This window comes from Rhipicephalus microplus, chromosome X, assembly GCF_043290135.1.
Source record: "Rhipicephalus microplus isolate Deutch F79 chromosome X, USDA_Rmic, whole genome shotgun sequence".
Classification (NCBI taxonomy): domain Eukaryota; kingdom Metazoa; phylum Arthropoda; class Arachnida; order Ixodida; family Ixodidae; genus Rhipicephalus; species Rhipicephalus microplus.
In genome coordinates, this window is record NC_134710.1 from 330,566,194 (window position 1) to 330,585,125 (window position 18,932).

General features: G+C 47.6%; 1 protein-coding gene across 1 annotated transcript in view; it reads left to right on the forward strand.

Moving 5' to 3' along the window:
• The first annotated feature begins 444 nt into the window (after nucleotides 1-444).
• Nucleotides 445-18,932, forward strand: part of LOC142775327 (uncharacterized) — a 33,914-nt gene continuing 15,426 nt past the window's right edge. The window contains exons 1-2 of the mRNA XM_075876678.1: nucleotides 445-802; nucleotides 9,922-10,338. Of these exons, the coding sequence (XP_075732793.1) occupies nucleotides 445-802; nucleotides 9,922-10,338 (775 nt within the window). The remainder of the gene's footprint in view (nucleotides 803-9,921; nucleotides 10,339-18,932) is intronic.

Genomic DNA, 18,932 nt, shown 5'->3' on the forward strand with positions numbered 1-18,932 from the left:
GTGCCCATGCGTAGGAGCTAACGAGAGCGGCGAAGATATCATGACCATAGTGACCACACCTGAGCGAGTCACCCTTTGCAACAGGAAGATCTTTAACGTCCATTTACAGATTTCACAGATTTCTTTGTTGCTCAGTCTCATTGATGTGCAAGTTATGTATTTTGAACTGCAATAAAGGAGGTGCGTACAGTTTCCTTGTTATCTACTGAATGAGCCTATGTTGTGTACAACCGCGCAACTAGATGGCATTTCATCTGTTATTTGTTTCGGCTTATTGTCGGACATAATTTTAGGGCGTAAATTTGGATACCGAACACCCTTTCTCTCGCACGTTTCAGATTGCGAGAGGAGGAGTTGCCCGACGGCTCCAGGGTTTGAGGCGGCCGCCGGAACGATCTCCCTTTTCTGCAACCCGGGCTACTCAACATCAGGCACACCACGCTGATGGCGTTCGGCGGCGTCAACAACATCATACACGCTACATTGCACGAAGTACATCAGCGGCGCCAGCAGTTCCAGTCATCAGCCTCCACGCTCGAGGCAGCCTTGATTACTCACCAACGGCAACAACGCGAGGAACTGCTGCAGCAGCAGAATGTGCAGCGACAACAGGTGCTACATCAGCTTCAGCTGGAGTATGAACGCCACACGCAGGAAGTGGCCCAGATACAGGCACAGGCCGAAGCCATGATCCGTGCCATCGAAAACGGCCAGGCGCCAGGCTTCACCCCGGGCTTCCAAGGGTGCGGAGGCAGTCCACCGTGGGGCCCTCCGAATGGGCCCGGCGTTCCACCTTCTCCAGGTTCGTATACACGCTTAAAGCAAATCCATTGTGTAATAAGTGTCCACCGGTAGTCGTGCGAATGGAATAGGGGACACAGCTTAGGTATTAGCTTCAAGACAAAGCATTAATTTTTGTTCTCGGTGAAATGCAGTTGTACGTTAAACTGAGACGATTTATTGTGCAAACTTTATATTCTTTAATATTCGCAGACTGAGTTCTTATACAGTTGGTTTTGTTAGTTGTACGTCCGCATGGTCAAAATACTGACAGATGTGAATACTAACAATTGTTGATGACGTACGTCCCAAAACCACGATATGTATATGAGAGATGTGGCAGTGCAAGGTTCTAGAAATTTTTCACCACGTAGAGTTCCTTGAAGTGCCCATAAACGAAAGTACGCAGGCCTCCAGCATTTAGCCTTCATCGAAATGGGGACGCCACTGCCGGTATTTGCTCCCGCAACCTTCGAGTCAGCAGCCGAGAATCCTAACAACTAGAGCACCAAGGTGTTTTTTGAAATTTTACTAGACCATCGTTACGGGTACTGGCTGACGTGCGAAGCAGCATGCAACTTCAAAACAATTCTTGCCAATCAATCTCCCGCACATCGGGAGTATATATATATATATATATATATATGGTGTTTGAAGAAATCAGCAAGAGATTCACTTTTCTTGCTGTCTTTAGAGTTCCTTTTTTTGTAGCGGCAGGCATCTTAAGAGGGCTGTAGACATCAATCAGAAGAACAGTAATTATAGAAGGTAAATTGTCTAACTTTTTATTAGTGGAGTTAAGCAGTGAAGTAACAGGGCAGAATTCAAGTTTTTTATACGAAGAATCGATGGCTGCTTTGAGATTTTATAAAAGAGTCCTGTAGTCGTAAGTACGAGTAATTAAATTTTTTGGCAATCCTGCGGTGAAACCAAAACCAAAATGAAAAAGAGCGCAACTGAAATGAGGAAGCTTTGTTATGTCAACCATCAACCGACTTCGTTGTGAGGTTGTGTGGGCTGTGTTCCCAATTAAAGCACGCATGACGCGCATACGTTAACGAACGGAAAAGAAATGCACCACTCTATTCACTCTTTTGAACTGTGACGTCATTGTAGTCATCTGCTTGTTGTGCTCATCGGTCCTTCGCCTTTAGTTTCGCTGCAAAATTTAAGAGAATTTCATTATATCGTACTTTCTACTACAGGCCGTATTTCCGAAATCTCAAAGCGGCAATAAATTATTTGCATCAAGGACATCAATCCTTTCTTTTGACCCTTCATCCTATATCTACTATATAGAAAGTTAATCAATGTAACTTTTTCAATCATTTTTACACATGATGCCTACAACCCTCTTGAGATGCCTTCCACGACAGGAAAAGCAATTGAGAAAACAGCAAGCAAATAGCGTGTTTCTTGCTGATTTTCGAAGAATATTGGACAAATTTCTTCCAACCCCCCATATATATATATATATATATATATATATATATATATATATATATATATATATATATATATATATATATTGTAAGAATACTGTTAGACGCCACGCCGGGGTGATGCAACCGTTTAATGGGCCGAGCAGCAGCGACACAGCAGCGAGCGGTTTCAGCAGCAGCTGCAGCAGCACGAGCCTCTGCCACAACAAACGTCTTCTTCGTCGTCTCTAGCAAGCCCGTATTTTTGTCACTACATTGACTCCCCGGTGAAAAAGGAGCCATCCTGGCGATCTATGGCACAGACACGACTGGTGTGTCGTAGTGAAGTTTTAGACGGTCGACGTGCACAGTTTCACGCCCGTGGCGCCGTTGATCTGTAGGTGGCTGAATAGATTCAACCATGTAGTTGACTGGTGATGTCTGGCGCAAGATCCTGTACGGACCGTCATACTTGGGTGTGAACTTTGAGCAAAGGCCTGGGGCAGACGATGGCACGCAGAGCCACACGATTGTTTCAGGCGCGTATGATGATGGAGATGAGCGTTAGTCATGGGAGTCCTTCTGACGAGCCTGATCGTGCGTAGTAAGCGCACGTGCGAGCTGCCGACATTTTTCGGCATATGTGGCGGCTTCGGCCAAAGTCGTCGATTCTGAAGGGTCTGGGCGGTACAGAAGGATAGTGTCCAAGAACGATGAAGGTTCCCGACCATAAAGAAGAAAGAACGGGGAGAATCCAGTTGTAGATCTAATTGCGCTGTTGTAAGCGTACGTAACGAATGGCAGAACGCGGTCCCAGTTGGTATGGTTATCGGAAACATACATGGAGAGCATGTCACCCAGCGTGCGATTAAATCGCTCAGTCATCCCGTTGGTTTGGGGGTGATATGCGGTAGTTGTTTGATGCACGATGTTGTATTCGCGTAGGAGGGCTTCTACAGCTCCCCACAAGAAGGAACACCCACGGTCACTAAGAAGCTCACTGGGTGCACGATGCCGGAGGACGAGGTTGTGCAGAATGAACAAGCCGACTTCACGCGCAGTGGCCTCGGGAAGCGTCGAAGTTTCGGCGTAACGCGTAAGGTGGTCCACGGCTACGATGACCCAGCGGTTTTTATTTGGTGTGTATGGTAGGGGACCGTACAAGTCGATTCCGATGCGGCTGAAAGGCTGAGAAGGACACGGCAGTGGCTGGAGTGGTCCTGTGGTTGTGCGAGGGGAACTCTTCCGGCGTTAGCACAAGGTACATAAACGGACGTACTGCCTAACAAAGCGGTACATTCCGCGCCAGTAATATCGAATTCGTAGGCGAGCACACGTCTTCCCTACACCTGCGTGGGCGCATTGCGGATCCACGTGGAAAGAGGCAAAGACGTCAGAATGTAAGTGGCGAGGTATCACCAGCAACCATTTCGGCCATCAGATAGGTAGTTTCGCCGGTACAGAAGACCGTCACGGATGGTAAAATGGCGAGCAGTTCGTCGAAGTAAACGGTTGTTGGTACTTGGAGACGTCTGAGACAGGTACTCTAAGAGAGACGCTATCCTTGGATCCTGGTGTTGCTCAGAGGACATGTCGTCATGTTCAAGTGAAGAACATTCGTAGCGGGAAACAGACGCTGAAACATAATCGTGGGGAAGAGGCGAGTGAGAAAGAGCGTCGGCGTCCGAATGCTTGCGGCCTGACCGATAAATTACACGAATGTCGTAATCTTGTAGACGTAGTGCTCAGCGAGCTAGGCGACCAGATGAGTCTTTTATTGACGACAACCAACACAATGCGTGATGATCAGTCATGACGTCAAATGGGCGGCCATATACGTAAGGTCGGAATTTCGTGATCGCCCAAACAATGGCAAGGCAATCTTTCTCGGTGACTGAATAGTTCTTTTCCGCTTTAGTAAGGGTGCGACTAGCGTAAGATACAACATACTCATCGAAGCCACGTTTACGCTGAGCAAGAATAGCGCCGAAGCCTACTCCACTAGCGTCCGTATGGATTTCGGTTGGAGCGTCTGCATCAAAGTGGCGTAAGATAGGTGGTGATGTCAGAAGATGCCGTAACGAGGCGAATGCTTCATCACATGCTGGGGACCACGCCGGGATGTCTTGGTTGTCGGCAAGTAGCTGCGTCAGGGGTGCGATTATGGTGGCGAAATTGCGCACGAAACAGCGAAAGTATGAGCAGAGGCCGATGAAGCTGCGGAGTTCTTTTAGTGTAGTTGGCCTGGAAAGTCGGCGACAGCGCTAAGCTTGGCTGGATCAGGACGAACACCATGCTTGCTAACAACATGCCCTAATATGGTAAGCTGGCGGGCAGCGAAGTGGCATTTCTTCAAATTCAGCTGCAGTCCAGCGTCCAAAAGACAAGTCAGGACGCTTGTGAGGCGGCGGAGGTGGGATTCGAAGTCCTTCGAGAAAACGACGACGTCATCGAAATAGCACAGGCATGTGTTCCATTTAAAGCCTCTAAGGATGTTGTCCATGAGACGCTCGAAGGTGGCAGGCGCGTTACAGAGGCCGAATGGCATCACGTTAAATTCATACAACCCGTCAGGCGTTACAAACGCAGTTTTGGGGTGGTCGGCTTCCTTCATAGAAACCTGCCAGTAGCCCGATCGAAGGTCTAAAGAAGAAAAGAACTCTGCTTCTTGTAGGCAATCGAGGGCGTCATCAATTCTTGGCAGCGGATAAACATCTTTTCTCGTGATCTTATTAAGACGCTTGTAATCAACGCAAAATCTGATGCTACCATCCTTCTTTTTTTACCAGTACAACCGGAGAGGCCCAAGGGCTGTTTGAAGGTTGTATTACGCCACGTCGAAGCATATCGTTCACCTGATCATCAATGGCACGGCGTTCAGCGTGAAAAACTCGATATGGGCACCGGTGCGAAGGTGCATGGCTACCGGTGTCGATTTGGTGAACGATTGCAGATGTGCGACCCAAAGATGTTTGGCTATGGTCAAATGACATCTCGAAGCGATCTAGCAGAGCCAGGAGTTGGGTGCGCTGAGCAGCGGGAAGTTTAGGGTCAATCGATGGGAAAAAAGCGTCTGGAGATGAAGTGGGAGTTGTATCAGAGGTAATGGTGTTTAAGTGAGATAATGACAAGTCATCAGGTAGGTGACTGTCGAAACAGAATCAATTTCTTCTAGGTGACCGAGGACTTCGCCACGGAATAATATGGCTGGGTAAGGAAGCGAGTTCGTTATATAAATGGAGCCACGGGAGTTTTTCTACGGTGACAACTGCGATAGGGAGAGGGAAGCTTTTGCGAGAGCCAAAGGCGTCGGAGGGGTAAAAGAGGGTGGTGATAGAGGGCACATCGTCGCAGAAAAGTGGCACAAGAATACAGTATAGAGGAGGGATGGGAGTGTCCGTGGCCATAGTGACTCGGGAAGATAGCGGCTTGAAAGGTCTTTTAGACGTCGGCGCTTCACATAGGGGCAGTTCAGACATCGTCGATAACTCTAGTTCGGCACGCGCACAGTGAACGACGGCAGGATGAGCGCAGAGGAAGTCCCAGCCTAAGATGATATCATGTGAACATGGGGAAAACACAACGAATTCGACTACATACAAAATATTTTGGATGACCAGTCGAGCTGTGCACGCCGCAGAAGGTTGGACGTGATGCGCAGTGGCCATGCGGAGAGAGACATTGGAAAGTGGCAGTGTAAGCTTCTTCAACTTGCGACACAGTTCACCACTTAGCACAGACATGGCAGCACCAGTATCAACGAGCGCTTGCACCGGTACACCATCAATATGCACAGTTATTTCATTAGCAGGTAGAAACGGAGGCCTTGAAAGTTTCGATATATGCTCAGCTCTTGCCTCGGGAACTGCGATGGTCAGTTTTCCGTTTGGATGGGTGCTGATCGAGGAAGCATAGGAGAAATCGAACGGCACCGTGGTGAGGGCGACCGATCCCCCTTCGAAGCTGCGGCGACGTGGCGGCGACTGTTCCGACGTGTGGGGGAACGAAGACGACTGTGGTGGCTCTGGACGATAGCCGTAAGTCGCCTCACCAGCAGTTCGGTTATAATCCCGACGACGGCAGTAGCGTGCTACATGACCGGGAAGGTGGCAAAAATAGCAAATTGGCCTGTTGTCCGGAGTGTGCCAAGGGTTAGTTGATGGTAGCGCGGGGAGGCGAACAGGAGGTGGGTGGGGACGGACAGGGGGACTTGCTGCGTACATGGGACGGGGCTGTCTAGCAAGATCCGTGGCGTTTGGTAGTGACGGCGGCGATCGTCTGGCGGCCTCAGCCTAAGTGAGAGGGGCGGAGATAGGCGAAGGATGGTATGTGGGAGACAGGGCATCAGAAACTTGCTCTTCGATTATCTTGCGGAGCGTTGGGGTCAGCGTGTGCGCACTGGCCGGAACGTGCGGCACAAAAGACAATTGGCGCGCCACTCCTTCTCGGACGACCTGCTGAATTTGCTGCATCAAGGTGCTTTGTTCGGATGAAACAGCGCCAATGGTTAACGCAGATGTAGAACTCGTGTCGAGGTTTGGACGTCGAGTAGAAATGCACTCTCTCCGCAGCTCGTCGAAACTCTGACAGTGTTGAATAGGCTGGGCGACGGTTGGCGGGGTTTTCGCAACGCCATGTGGAAGGCGTCGTCATCGATACCTTTCATCATGTGCCGTATTTCGTCAGTGTCAGACATGTGGTAATCGATACGACGGCAGAGGTCCAGAATATCCTCAATATACGAGGTAAAGGTCTCGCCAGAGTGCTGTGCGCGGCCGCGCAAGCGCTGTTCGGCGCGGAGCTTTGCGAACAGTGGGTCGGCCAAAGACTTCTGCAAAGCGCACCTTGAAGGTTAACCAAGAGGGTATTTCCGCTTTGTGGTTGTTAAACCACAGTTTTGCCGCACCCGCCAGATAGAAATAAAGTTACGTAAGCGAGATTGTCGGTGTCATCCCACTTATTGTGGGCGCTTACCGCTTCATACTGGGACAGCCAGTCTTCGGCGTCTTGGTCGTCGGTCGCGTTGAAAATTACTGGATCTCGCTGTCGTGGCATTCCGGAACAGGTGACGGATGGGATTATGACTGCAGGTGGCTGGGTCATGTCGTCAGGCGTTGGCGATGCGGGGGGTTGAGGTAGAGTCCGGGAACGGAGTTCCAGTTTGAGACCACCAGCACTCTCCACCAAATGTAAGAATACTCTTATACGCCACGCCGGGGTGATGCAACCGTTTAATGGGCTGAACAGCAGCGACACAGCAGCCAGCGGTTTCAGCAGCAGCTGCAGCAGCACGAGCCTCTGCCACAACAAACGTCTTCTTCGTCGTCTCTAGCAAGCCCATATTTTTGTCACTACAATATATATATGGTGTATTCAATGGTGGTGCCCGTAGTTTATTGCTTGGGGGGGGGGGCGGGGATGCTCAAGAGAAGCGGTTCCGAGTTCCTTTAGTGGGACAGGAAGGTATGGAACTTATGCGTTGTGTTATCACTGCTGGCTCTTGGTGGGACAAATTTGGTTGGGCAAGCATTTTAAAATTTGGTTGTTAGGCACCAGGGGGTATATTAGACACCTAGATTACACTGGTGCCTAAAGAATACCTCATGGTTAGATGTCGCGTCAGTATAGTTTAGGTTAGAGCATAGTTGATGTTAATATTATCTTGAAGACGTACATGCTATGGTGCAACGGTATGATAGTAGTGGTAGTTCGCGTATTTCTCTGGTGTCGAGCAACGTTTCACTTGAACTTACCCAGTTACATGAGTACAGGGGCGTAGCTAGGGGTTGGACACCGGCCCCCCGAATTTTTTCCCCATGGCATAGAGACCGCTATGGGCACCAAAATGGCACCCTATTATGCCAACATATTTATGGGAAAGCTAGAATCGAAGTTTCTTGCACAAAGTTCCTTGAAAACACTGTTATACAGAAGATACATAGACGACATCTTTCTTATTTGGACCCACAGCGAGGATGAACTTCTCAGCTTTGTCGACACTTACAATGCTGTACATCCGAACATACACTTCACACACACCTACTCGCAAGCAACCACCCACCGGTGTGGTCTAGTGGTTGTAGTGCATCACTGCTGACCAGAAAATCACGGCATCAAATTTCAGCCGCAACGGTCATTCCAGTGGAGGCGTTATGCTAGACCCGAAGGTTCCTGGTTCGATCTCGGCTGCTGGGTTCGCATTTCGGTAGAGACGAATCTGCAGGCAGCCATGTTCTGTGCGATGTCAGTGCACGTCAAAGAACAGCAGATGGTCGAAATGTTGAGAGCCGCCCAGTACGACGTCTCTCGTATTCACATCTTGCTTTTGGCACAAAAAACACTGGATGTTAATTTTTATACTGAAGATTCAGAGATGAAATTGAAGCCGCTACAATGGTGTAGTGGTCGTGGCGCTTTACTGCTGACACGAAAGTGCTGGAATTGAATCATGTATGTAGCGGCCGCATTTCAATAGAGGCGAAGTGCTAGTGGCCCCAGTATTTGCACTTTGATGAACGGTAAACAAGATATGATGCTCAAAATTTCCCGAATACCGCACTGCGGCTCCCCTAATACTATACTTTTATGTGGTGGTGACGTTGACGGAGGCAGCAGTTGGGGTTTTCGGCGGAAAAGTCTTCATTCGTGTCAACCTGAGGCCATGAAACGAAAACTCTAACTGTAGCAAAATGCACATTGCACAGTACACTGATTGCAGCGAACAGAGCGTCGGTCGTCGATGAAACTGATCAGCGGTAAGACGCGTGGGCTTTTGTACTGTGATAAGCCCCGTTAGGGTGAATACGCGAGTGCATGGCCAACATCATGTTTGGGGCCGCGTCACACCCATCGCCCGAAACATTTCACATGCACAACATGTGCTCTGCGACGCTCTATTTCCACCACACGCATCACGTCAGGGATATACGCTCGCTCATCGTCTTCTAGCTTCGTTTTTGTCGGCTAAGCTGGTGTGTCCTGCATTTCAAGGTCCATCTCAATAAAAACTGGTGCGAGAACGCAAAAATTAGTACGAAGCAGTTTAAAGTTGAACTATTTGCTCAAGAAAACAGCAAAGAAGGAAGTAACTTGAAAAGCAGGATTCATCAGCTTAGCAGACACCAATGTGGCAAGCAGAAGACTAACAAGCGTATCCACAAGGTGGTCCGCGTGGTGGAAAGAGTGCATCGCAGAGCACATATATTCTGTTTTCGACGATGGGTGTTGCGCGTCATTGATAGGGCCACCGGTAACGCGCTCATTTGTTCGCCCTAACAGTGCTCACCACTGTACTCTATGCATCATCGATGAATATGTTTGCTTTAACGTCCCAGAATTATCATATAATTATGAGAGACGCCGTAGTGGAGAGCTATGGAAATTTCGATAACCTCGTGTTTTTTGACATGCACCCAAATCCGAGCACATGGGCCTACAGCGTTTTCACCTCCATCAAAAGTGCAGCTGCTGCAGCCGGGATTCGATGTCGTGACCTGCGGGCATGCGTCATCAAAAATTCAAGCCTGATCGCTAGTGGCCACGTTAGATCCAGAATAAACTAGGTTATGTTCGTGCTGCGCGCAACCTTAAATCGTGAATCTTCTGAAACATCGTGGCGTGGTCTGCGCCGAACATTTTAAACAGTCTTGGTGGGTGAAATCTCAGCACACCCGAATAACACTCGTAGTAATGTCATGGTTTTGGGATGTGACGGCACCAGGTTTTGAGGCGTTCTCCGGGTCGAGCTCTCCGGTCAGCAGCCCGGGCTACCAGCAGCAGATGGCTTTCGCGGCCGCCCAGAATATCATGCAGGCTGCTACTCAGGAAGTGCATCAGCGACGGCACCAGTTTCAAGCGTCAGCAGCTGCTGTCGAGGCTGCCTTGGTCGCTCATCAACACCAACAACGGGAGGAATTGCTGCAGCAGCAGCATGTGCAGCGACAACAGGTGCTGCATCAGGTGCAGCAAGAGTATGAGCGCCATACGCAGGAAGTGGCTCAGATTCACGCACAGGCCGAAGCCGTGATCCGGGCTGTCCAAAACGGCCAGATTCCAAGCTTCATTCCGGGATTCCTACGGTTCGGAGTTGGTCCACCATGGCGCCCTCCGAACGGGCCCGGCGCTCCACCTCCTCCGGGTTCGTATACACGCTTAAAGCGAATCCATTGTGTAATAGGTGTCCACGGGTAGTCGTGCGAATGGAATAGGGGACACAGCTTAGGTATTAGTTTCAAGAAAAAGCATTCATTTTTCGTTCTCGGTGAAATGCAGTTGTACGTTAAACTAAGACGGTTTATTGTGCAAATTTTATATTGTTTAATATTCGCAGACTGCGTTCTTCGACAGTTGGTTTTGTTGGTTGTAGGTCCGCATGGTCGAAATACTGACAGATGTGAATACTAACAATTGTTGATGACGTACGTCCCAAAACCACGATATGATTATGAGGGATGCGGCAGTGCAAGGTTCTAGAAATTTTTCACCACGTGGAGTTCCTTGAAGTGCCCATAAATGAAAGTACGCAGGCCTCCAGCATTTCGCCTTCATCGAAATGCGGACGAGACTGCCGGTATTCGCTCCCGCAACCTTCGAGTCAGCAGCCGAGCATCGTAACCACTAGAGCACCAAGGCTTTTTTTATTTATACCAATTTTATGCTAATCTATCGTGGCGGAGACTGGCTGATGTACGAAGGAGCATGCAATTTGAAAAAGTTCCTTCAAATATATCTCACGCACTTTTGGAATATATATATATACGACGCAATTACGCCGCGACTAAATGCATGTTGTTCTCCGTTGTCTACAGTTAGTCAGACTGTTTTTTGTGTTATCAAGTATTGCATATTTAGATGTATTCAGGGGTGGGGGGCTGTATTTTTTTGCTCGGGCCGAGCACCCACGGCAAGTGAGTTCGTTCAATGGGGCAAAGGGGCGGGCGAAAACTTACAAGGGATGCTGTACTGGAGGGCTGCGGAAATTTCTACCAAGTGGTGTTTCTGAACGTGTTTCTTGATCAAAGCGAGCAGACCTCTCGCATTCCGCTTAGATCGAAAGGCGGCCGCCATGGCCGCGATCTTATCCCGCTACCTTTGGGTCAGCAGTGTAACACCATGCAGAGCGGCTATAGATGATCTCGGTGGGTATCAGAACAGATGTAATGCTTATTATTTTGTTACAAAAGCCACCACTGCACCACCATTGAAGGTACCTGATCTAGGCGTCTGTATAGTACCCCGTTGTGTAGAAGTCTCGAGCCCTGATGGGGCTCTGTGGAATGCTTGTCTGCCATTTAGAATACCTGTGTTTGATTCTGGACCGAAGCGTGCTTTCATTTGCGTCTATCGGTATTTATCGCTCACCGACAACTCCGCCCAGGCTGGCACCAGATTTTCTGCAACACGGGCTGGTCCATCGCACCATTGCGGTAAGATTTCTAAAGTCTGCTTTTGTTATCCGTGATATAAACGGACAGCCACGCTAGTTAGTCTTGACTCCTAATGAATTCAGTTTCACAGTGCAGAATACATGACGTATAAGCACACGCGAACATAGCTGTACGTGTGTGCTTCTGTGTCTTTCGTCCCTAATTCTGCGCTGTGCAGTTCAATTCGTTAGGAATGCGAGGGTGAGGCAGTTGTGGCGAAATGGCCGCATTCTATATACGGGTCTTCGTATGCGGGTATGCACCGCACATGACTGAGGAGAAGCGCTTGATGCGAGCTGCGGGTATTTTACGTCATTCACGCCATGACCTGCTTATCGTGTTCGTCATGCACTCATATTTTTCTGTGTCAGTTTTGCTGTGTACCAAGTTGAGAAGACGACCGCGAGAGCACCCATTCGTGGGCGGCGCAATCAAAGTGCATTTTGTTCGCTGACAAATGCGTTGCATTTAGTAGATCGACCCCCACGGTTCTGTATCTATAGTTTGTGATGTGTGAAGATTAATTATGTTGCCCAACAGTGCATGCGTAAGATTCGGCGTCAGTTTTGTGCGCTTTGTCTACCCTCTATAACGTATATGTTTTTGTAGTGGTCGGTGATTTATTTTAGATTTTGGGCCATTACACAGAGAAAGATATACAGCTGTCTTTTCTTTCGTACATATTTTAGCACAACTTGCCTTTATTGAAATACGGTATTCGGTTCTACCGGGAGAAGTGATGAAGAACCATGCCATGTTTACGCGGTTGCAGGAATACTACTCCTTGTGCTCGTCATGCTCCTTACTCGTCACATCCCGATGCTAGCCTCGCTTTCAAATACGGTCTTCCACTGTTCCATCGTATTCGTGCTAGATTTCCGTTGACCCTCAAGCCTTGCACTATCGCCGTGAACGAACTCCACCCTTCGAAAATCCAGCGGTACACAGCTACAAGATGCAGAATTCAGCCGTCCAGTCGGTGCTGTTTGGGGGACGGCTGCGCCCTATACAGCCAGCCGCTCAAGCTCGCAGGCTGTTAATTCGCGATCACGATGCATGGAAAATTAGGCATGGCTGCTTTGTTTTGCCCTGAGAAAAAAGAAAAGGAAGAAAGCTCAGGAATCATCACACATCAAAGCGGATGACACTGCTAGTCTTCTCAAAAGTTAAGGGTGTGGCATGGGTGATTTTCAAATATATTTTTTTTCTGGGGGTATAGGGAGGAACTCTTTACCAGAGTTCTATGTAGGCCTGCTGTTACTTGGCTGTGGCCATTGCACGAGTATATATGGTACATATTGCCACAGAGATTGCTCCTACGAATCATTTTACGAAGAGAACCAATGGAACGCTATGTAAGCGTCTACAGTGCCTCACAACCAACTAGACGCTATGTTGGCGTCTACAATGCCTCGCTCGTGCTCACACATCTTGGCGCAGAGCAGCGCATGCCTTTGGTGTACGAGCACAAGCTGGGGAGACTGACCTAGTTGTTGTTCAGAAAGGGACACGTAGGCGGAACGCTTTTAGCAGACTCTCCTTCGTGACATAGCTACTTTTCTGGGCACAAGTTCGCCCGCAATAAATCATTGTGTGTGTGTTTCCCCTCTTGTATTACGTGACAATATATTGCTAAAGACCTATCTTATGTTTGTAAACAGGTGTAGGTGCCGTCTACATACTGAGGCACGTAGGGCAACGTCCGTGCAATAGGTCCGCTGATACGCTCGAAAAGGTGGTTTAGTAGAAAAACGTGATAGCTCTCTTGAGTCACCTGCTTTATAACAATCGAGCTGTCGCCGTTCATAATTTGAATCCGTTCAGTTTCAACTGATGCTCGTGTCTGCTTTGGACTGCTTTCGCGGCGTTCGATTCAAAAGGATAGGCAAATTGCCACCTCCTTCCGAAATCAGGGTCACAATTTTCGGGCGCTTCCGTGCGCTTTGTATGACTGGGGAGCAATCCTTTGTTCAACTTAAGAAACAGTTAACGTTTGTTGAAACGCAAATACACGTACAACACGAGCTTCAATAGTACACAATTTTTGTGTCCCAGTCTTCTTCTGACAAGGTGGGGCCTATCAATTGATGACGGACGGTGTTCGTTCCCCTGCACTCGTCCACATTCGCGTCAGCAGTGGTCCTACTTTTCCAGCGTAAGTGGATATGGGATGCGGCGTTGCTGTCCGGTGGCGCTGCCGACGCCGGTAGCAAATGTCGGGAGTAATAACTAAAAAAAATTCAACCAGCTCCGCTTCACGGACACCGATAAAACAGCGAAGTTGGTATCTTTCCCTCTGTAAGTCTAGCGCATTCGTATATTTTGCAAGTGTGTAGATATATTTTATAAATGGTTAATAAACACTTCATTAAGCTTCGAGGGGGGCAGCTTTATGGCATCTTGATCGCAGCACTCTAATATACAGAATTACAAAGAAGACTTTACATGGGATGCTTCGACATGTATTAGTGCTGCTCTTTATCGAAAGTTTTTCGTTTAACTTTTAGGTGGTAGTGTAGCCACCACCTTTTATAACCACCAGTAATCACGTGACAGTGGCGTGACTATGGTAACACACGCGCCATTTCTTCGGCTAACTGTTGCTTTCCTCCTTTTTCAGTGCAAATGGCTATCATCAGAGTCAGGTGGACGCAGACTTTTTGGGGAACGTGCCCATTTGGTGGGCTTTGGCATCGTTTTTTTCTGGATCAGTACGGTGAGTGGTGGAGACTTACCGAATGTCTGCGGCACCCCACCCGTTTACGGTGTCCACAGATTTGATTGATGTGTGAGGTTTAGCACCCCAAAACAACCATATGATCATGGGAGACGCCGTATGGTGAGGGCTCCGGAAATTTCGGCCACCTGGGGTTCTTTAACGTGCACCCAAATCTGAGCACACGGACCTATACAGCATTTTCGCCTCCATCGAAAATGCAGCCGCCGCAGCCGGGGTTTGATCCCGCCACCTGCGGGTCAGTGGCCGAGTAGATTATCCGATATAGATGCACCGCGACTTGGCTTATTCACACTTGGCTTAACGCATCGAAGGTGACAAATTTAAATTGTGACATGGTTTTGAGAAGAGTTACTTCACCTTGATAGTGCTATAAGTCTTAATTGGCCAGACAGAAGAGCGCGGCTGGCTGGCTTTCCATTTTGTCTTTATTTTTTTCCCTTTATTCTATGCTTTATTTATATGTAACGTCTCCTTCTGTATTCGTTTCTTTCGGTTTATTCTTTTCCGTTTCTTCTTCTTCTCTCTCTATTTCTTCCTCACTTTTTATATCTTTATTTCTCTTACTGTCTTTTCTTTTTTCTTGCTCACTGATTTTCGTCTTTTTCGCATCTCTTTCATTCTACACCTTTTTCTACCTGTTTCTTATCTCTCTTTTCTGCTCTTTTTTTCTGTTTCGTGTTCGCCCCTCCACGGTGGTCTAGTGGCTGAGGCATTCGACTGCTAACCGCGAAGGTCGCGGCATCGAATCCCCGCTGCAGCAGCTGCATTTTTGATGAAGGCGGAAATGTTTGAGGTCCGTCTGCTTACATTTAGGTGCAGGTTAAAGTTTCCAAGGTGGTTGAAATTTCCAGAGCCCTTCACGACGGCGTCTCTCATATTCATATAGTGGGTTTGGGACGTGAAACCCCCGCTATTATTATTCTCTGTTTCGTGTCTGTTTTTTTTTCTTCCTTCTGTTTTCTCTATTCTCTATCTGCGTATTTTCGCTATGTTATTGTGCCTTTTTTCGTTTTATGGCTTTATTTTTTATTTATCTCCATTTTGATTTTCTTCTGCCTTTCTCTTCATTTCCCATCTCCTTCTTTGTTTCTTTATTTTTTTCCTTTGTTCGTTTTTGTTTCCCATCACGATCAGCGCACAAAAAAGACAAAAACACAAGAAAGTGCACGACACAAGCGCTGATCCAGGTTAGCGTAATAAAAAGAGCCCGTTGAACTAGTTATGAAGTGAAGTAGCAAAATGGGCTAGTTCGAACATACTCACCACAATGAGTGCACATGAAGCGCTTGTATCATGAGCTTTCTTGTGTTTTTATCCTTTTCGTGCGCTGAGCGTGATGAGTATGTTCAAACTAGCCCATTTTGCTACTTCGGTTTCGCTTGCCACTGGCACCTGCTGTATACATGGTACAGCAGTCAGCGCCTTTAACGCGAACGCTCCTATGCGCGGCCAGGGCTAGTTTGATTGCTGCCAGCCGTGAAATGCTGGACGCTTTTGCCGAGATAATACCTCGGTAGGCTTGGATAGCATGTCGGCATGTATGGTTAGCATCTTGGCAATAGAACCCAAACGTAGTGCTGTCAGCGTCAATAAAAGCGCTGCAGAACACGCGGAGGAGCATTCGTGTTAAAAGTGCTGACGGCTGTACAGTAGGGCTGGCTCGATTCGTGTCGCGCATGCCCACTTTCGTTTTGCGGAACAGAGCGCAAGTTACCGATAGCTTAAAACAAATGCACTGTAAGGAGAACGAAGACAGCGCGTGCCAGCTGATTACAACGATAGTTTTTTTTTTGATGAAGCACACGTTACGGTCACCTTGAAAAACTTCGCTTTCAAAGAAATATATTCTCCGATGATTATGAGATCCTTTCATGCGAAGGCAATATTAATGTAATATCAGGATTCTGACATCTGATAAGTACAATACAATTATGCGGCATGCTGTAGTGGAGGGCTCCAGAATTCTCAAGAATCTTTTTTTCTTCACCATTTGATATTGTTTAGGCTGCAGGTATAAGAACACGGGCTCTCGTGCCTTTTGCCGACCCTCGAAATGTGGTCACCGCGGGCAGAATTCGATCCCACGTCTGATGCGAAGGTAGAGCACAGCCAGAACAAAGTTGAAAAAAAGGACCCGAGACAGAGTCAGAACACTTGTGATGCCCAACGATCGGAATATTTTGCGTGGCTATTTCAGAGCTGCAAGCGCCTGCACGGAACTGATGTAAAAGTAGAATGCCCGCTTGAAAATCAAAACACCCATCTTTGAGTTGCAGCTATAGATGACACTTTTTCCCCCCTTTGTGTATGGCTTGTAACAGTTGCGTTGGTTATAACTGTTTCCCCTAAAAGTGGCTTAAGTTTCAACCAGAGAGGATTAATAAAAGGAAGTTGCAGAACGCCCTTGAGCCTTGCTTCACTTACAGAGCGCATGAAGTAATAGACCCCCGTGATCATGGCCTCCAACGATGGCGCATATAAAGGAACATCTGTGCGAATAGCAGTGAGAGCTTAGAACTTCTCTAGAATTTCTACGGCAAGTACTGTTGCGAAATGCCAACTGCGTCATAATTCTTTCTTTTACAGATCAGCGAATACCCCGGCGCCACTCCGGGTCTTGGAAAAGCTTTCGAAAAATACCCTACGAGGGTGTCATGTTGGTAACAAGTAAATCGCGGTTATCGCGTTGGCTAGGCAATTTTATGACAAGCTGCCGCTCTTATGACCAAGTAAACTACAATAAAGCCTATTCAAACTACTCTATTTTCACAAGCACGCCGATCTACCTCATAACGTTCGACTCAAAGGAGAAAAAAAATGTGTCCTTGGCTGCCTGAACTCGTGGAACACTTGTTGACTGATTCGTGTGAAACCGATGCCTACGAAGCGTGCGATCCGACGTGTCTTTCACTTCAGCGTAGAAAACTTTATACGCGTGCAACATGTGGCGCACTGCGTGCGCTATATTTGAGGCGGCCACCTACAGCTATGCTTACCGTGCTCCATGTTCGAAACGTGGACTGCATCTGTCTTTTGACTGTTTATTCGCGCCGCGATGGAAGAAACTGCAATAACTCATTTCGGTGGACACACAAGCCGAGGCACGAGACAAGCCAAGCTCTTTCGACGATGAGCAATCAGTCTAAAAAAAGAAGAAATAAAAAGAGCCAATAAGAAGGGTGTCTTTCTGATACACAGCAACGACCATGTACGTGGATGTCTTTCCTTGAATTACCTGCCCCGCAGCGGTGGTCTAGTGGCTGCGGCACTCGGCTGCTAACCAGCAAGTCGCAGGATCAAATCCCGGCTTCAGCGGCTGCATTTTTGATGGAGGCGAAAATGTTGTAGGCCCGTGTGTTCACATTTGGGTGCACGTTAAAGAACCCCAGGTGGTCGAAATTTGTGGAGCCCTCCACTACGGCGTCTCTCATAATCATATGGTGGTTTTGAGACTTTCAACTACACACATCAATCACTTCCTTGCATTACCACTGCGCACGCGGCTGTTCAGATCACAAACAGCATGCGCATTGCCAGAGTAACACAACATTCTTGATAAGATATATAGGTGCAATCGCTGGGCCAAAGAGTATGGCTGAGCCTTCAAAGAAGAAAATGCAAGCAGGCGAGATCACAATTATTGTTGTGAGACAAAAAAAAAGGACATCCTTTTTACTCGGCATTTTTGTTGAGTGCAAAAAAAAACATATTAAAGTCAGGCAGCTTCGCTCACTGTAAAGAAAATAAAAGCAGAAATGGTGTCTCTTTTGTCCTACAACAACATGTGCAACAATAATCTTCATGCGGCTAGCTTGCGCTTGCTTTCTGGAAAACTCGGCGCTTGCCCCTTTTCTATCAAGAAACAAAATGCCGGTGTATCTGCGTTCTCTGCTGGCAAAGGTCACCGAAAGGCGATAGTTTTCTGTCTGGGGAGAGAGATAATAAGAGGTATATTTTACGTTCTGCGCGAAAAATTTAGCTAGTAGGTGCTGCTTAAGATATGGGCGCCATCTAGCAGAGATTTGAATAAACTAAGTTTCTATAGAATGCAAATCCACTCGTAGGTAGCAGCGCCATGTAGTTTTAGTGAAAGGTAGGAAATACCCGTTTTTTTTTCGGCCATAACGTCGTAACGCCGCGAAATAAGCACTGCGGTCTTTAGAATAACGCATATATGCATCTTAAAAATAAAGTAACAGACTACCTAATGCTCCCATACTGATGTTGCGCCCGAATATCGGCCTTGTAAGAGGTATATGAATTGACACCGCTTACAAGGCCATATGATTCCTGCAATACTGACACCTGGAAAATGCCGTTTTCACGCACCATGCTAACGAAACAGATGCTTCGACACACACTTCCAAAACTGTTAAGTGAACTCCATAAATATGGTATTGATTCAAACACAACTGAAAACTGTGCGATCAAAGCGTTTTTCATCGCGAAGAATGAGTGAATTTCCTTCTTGCAAAGAGTACAGCTTACGTTCGACACATTTCCAAAATTTACTTTTTTTGCCCTTTCTTTTTTTTGTTCAACTAAAAATGGTGTTAAAGAGCACAC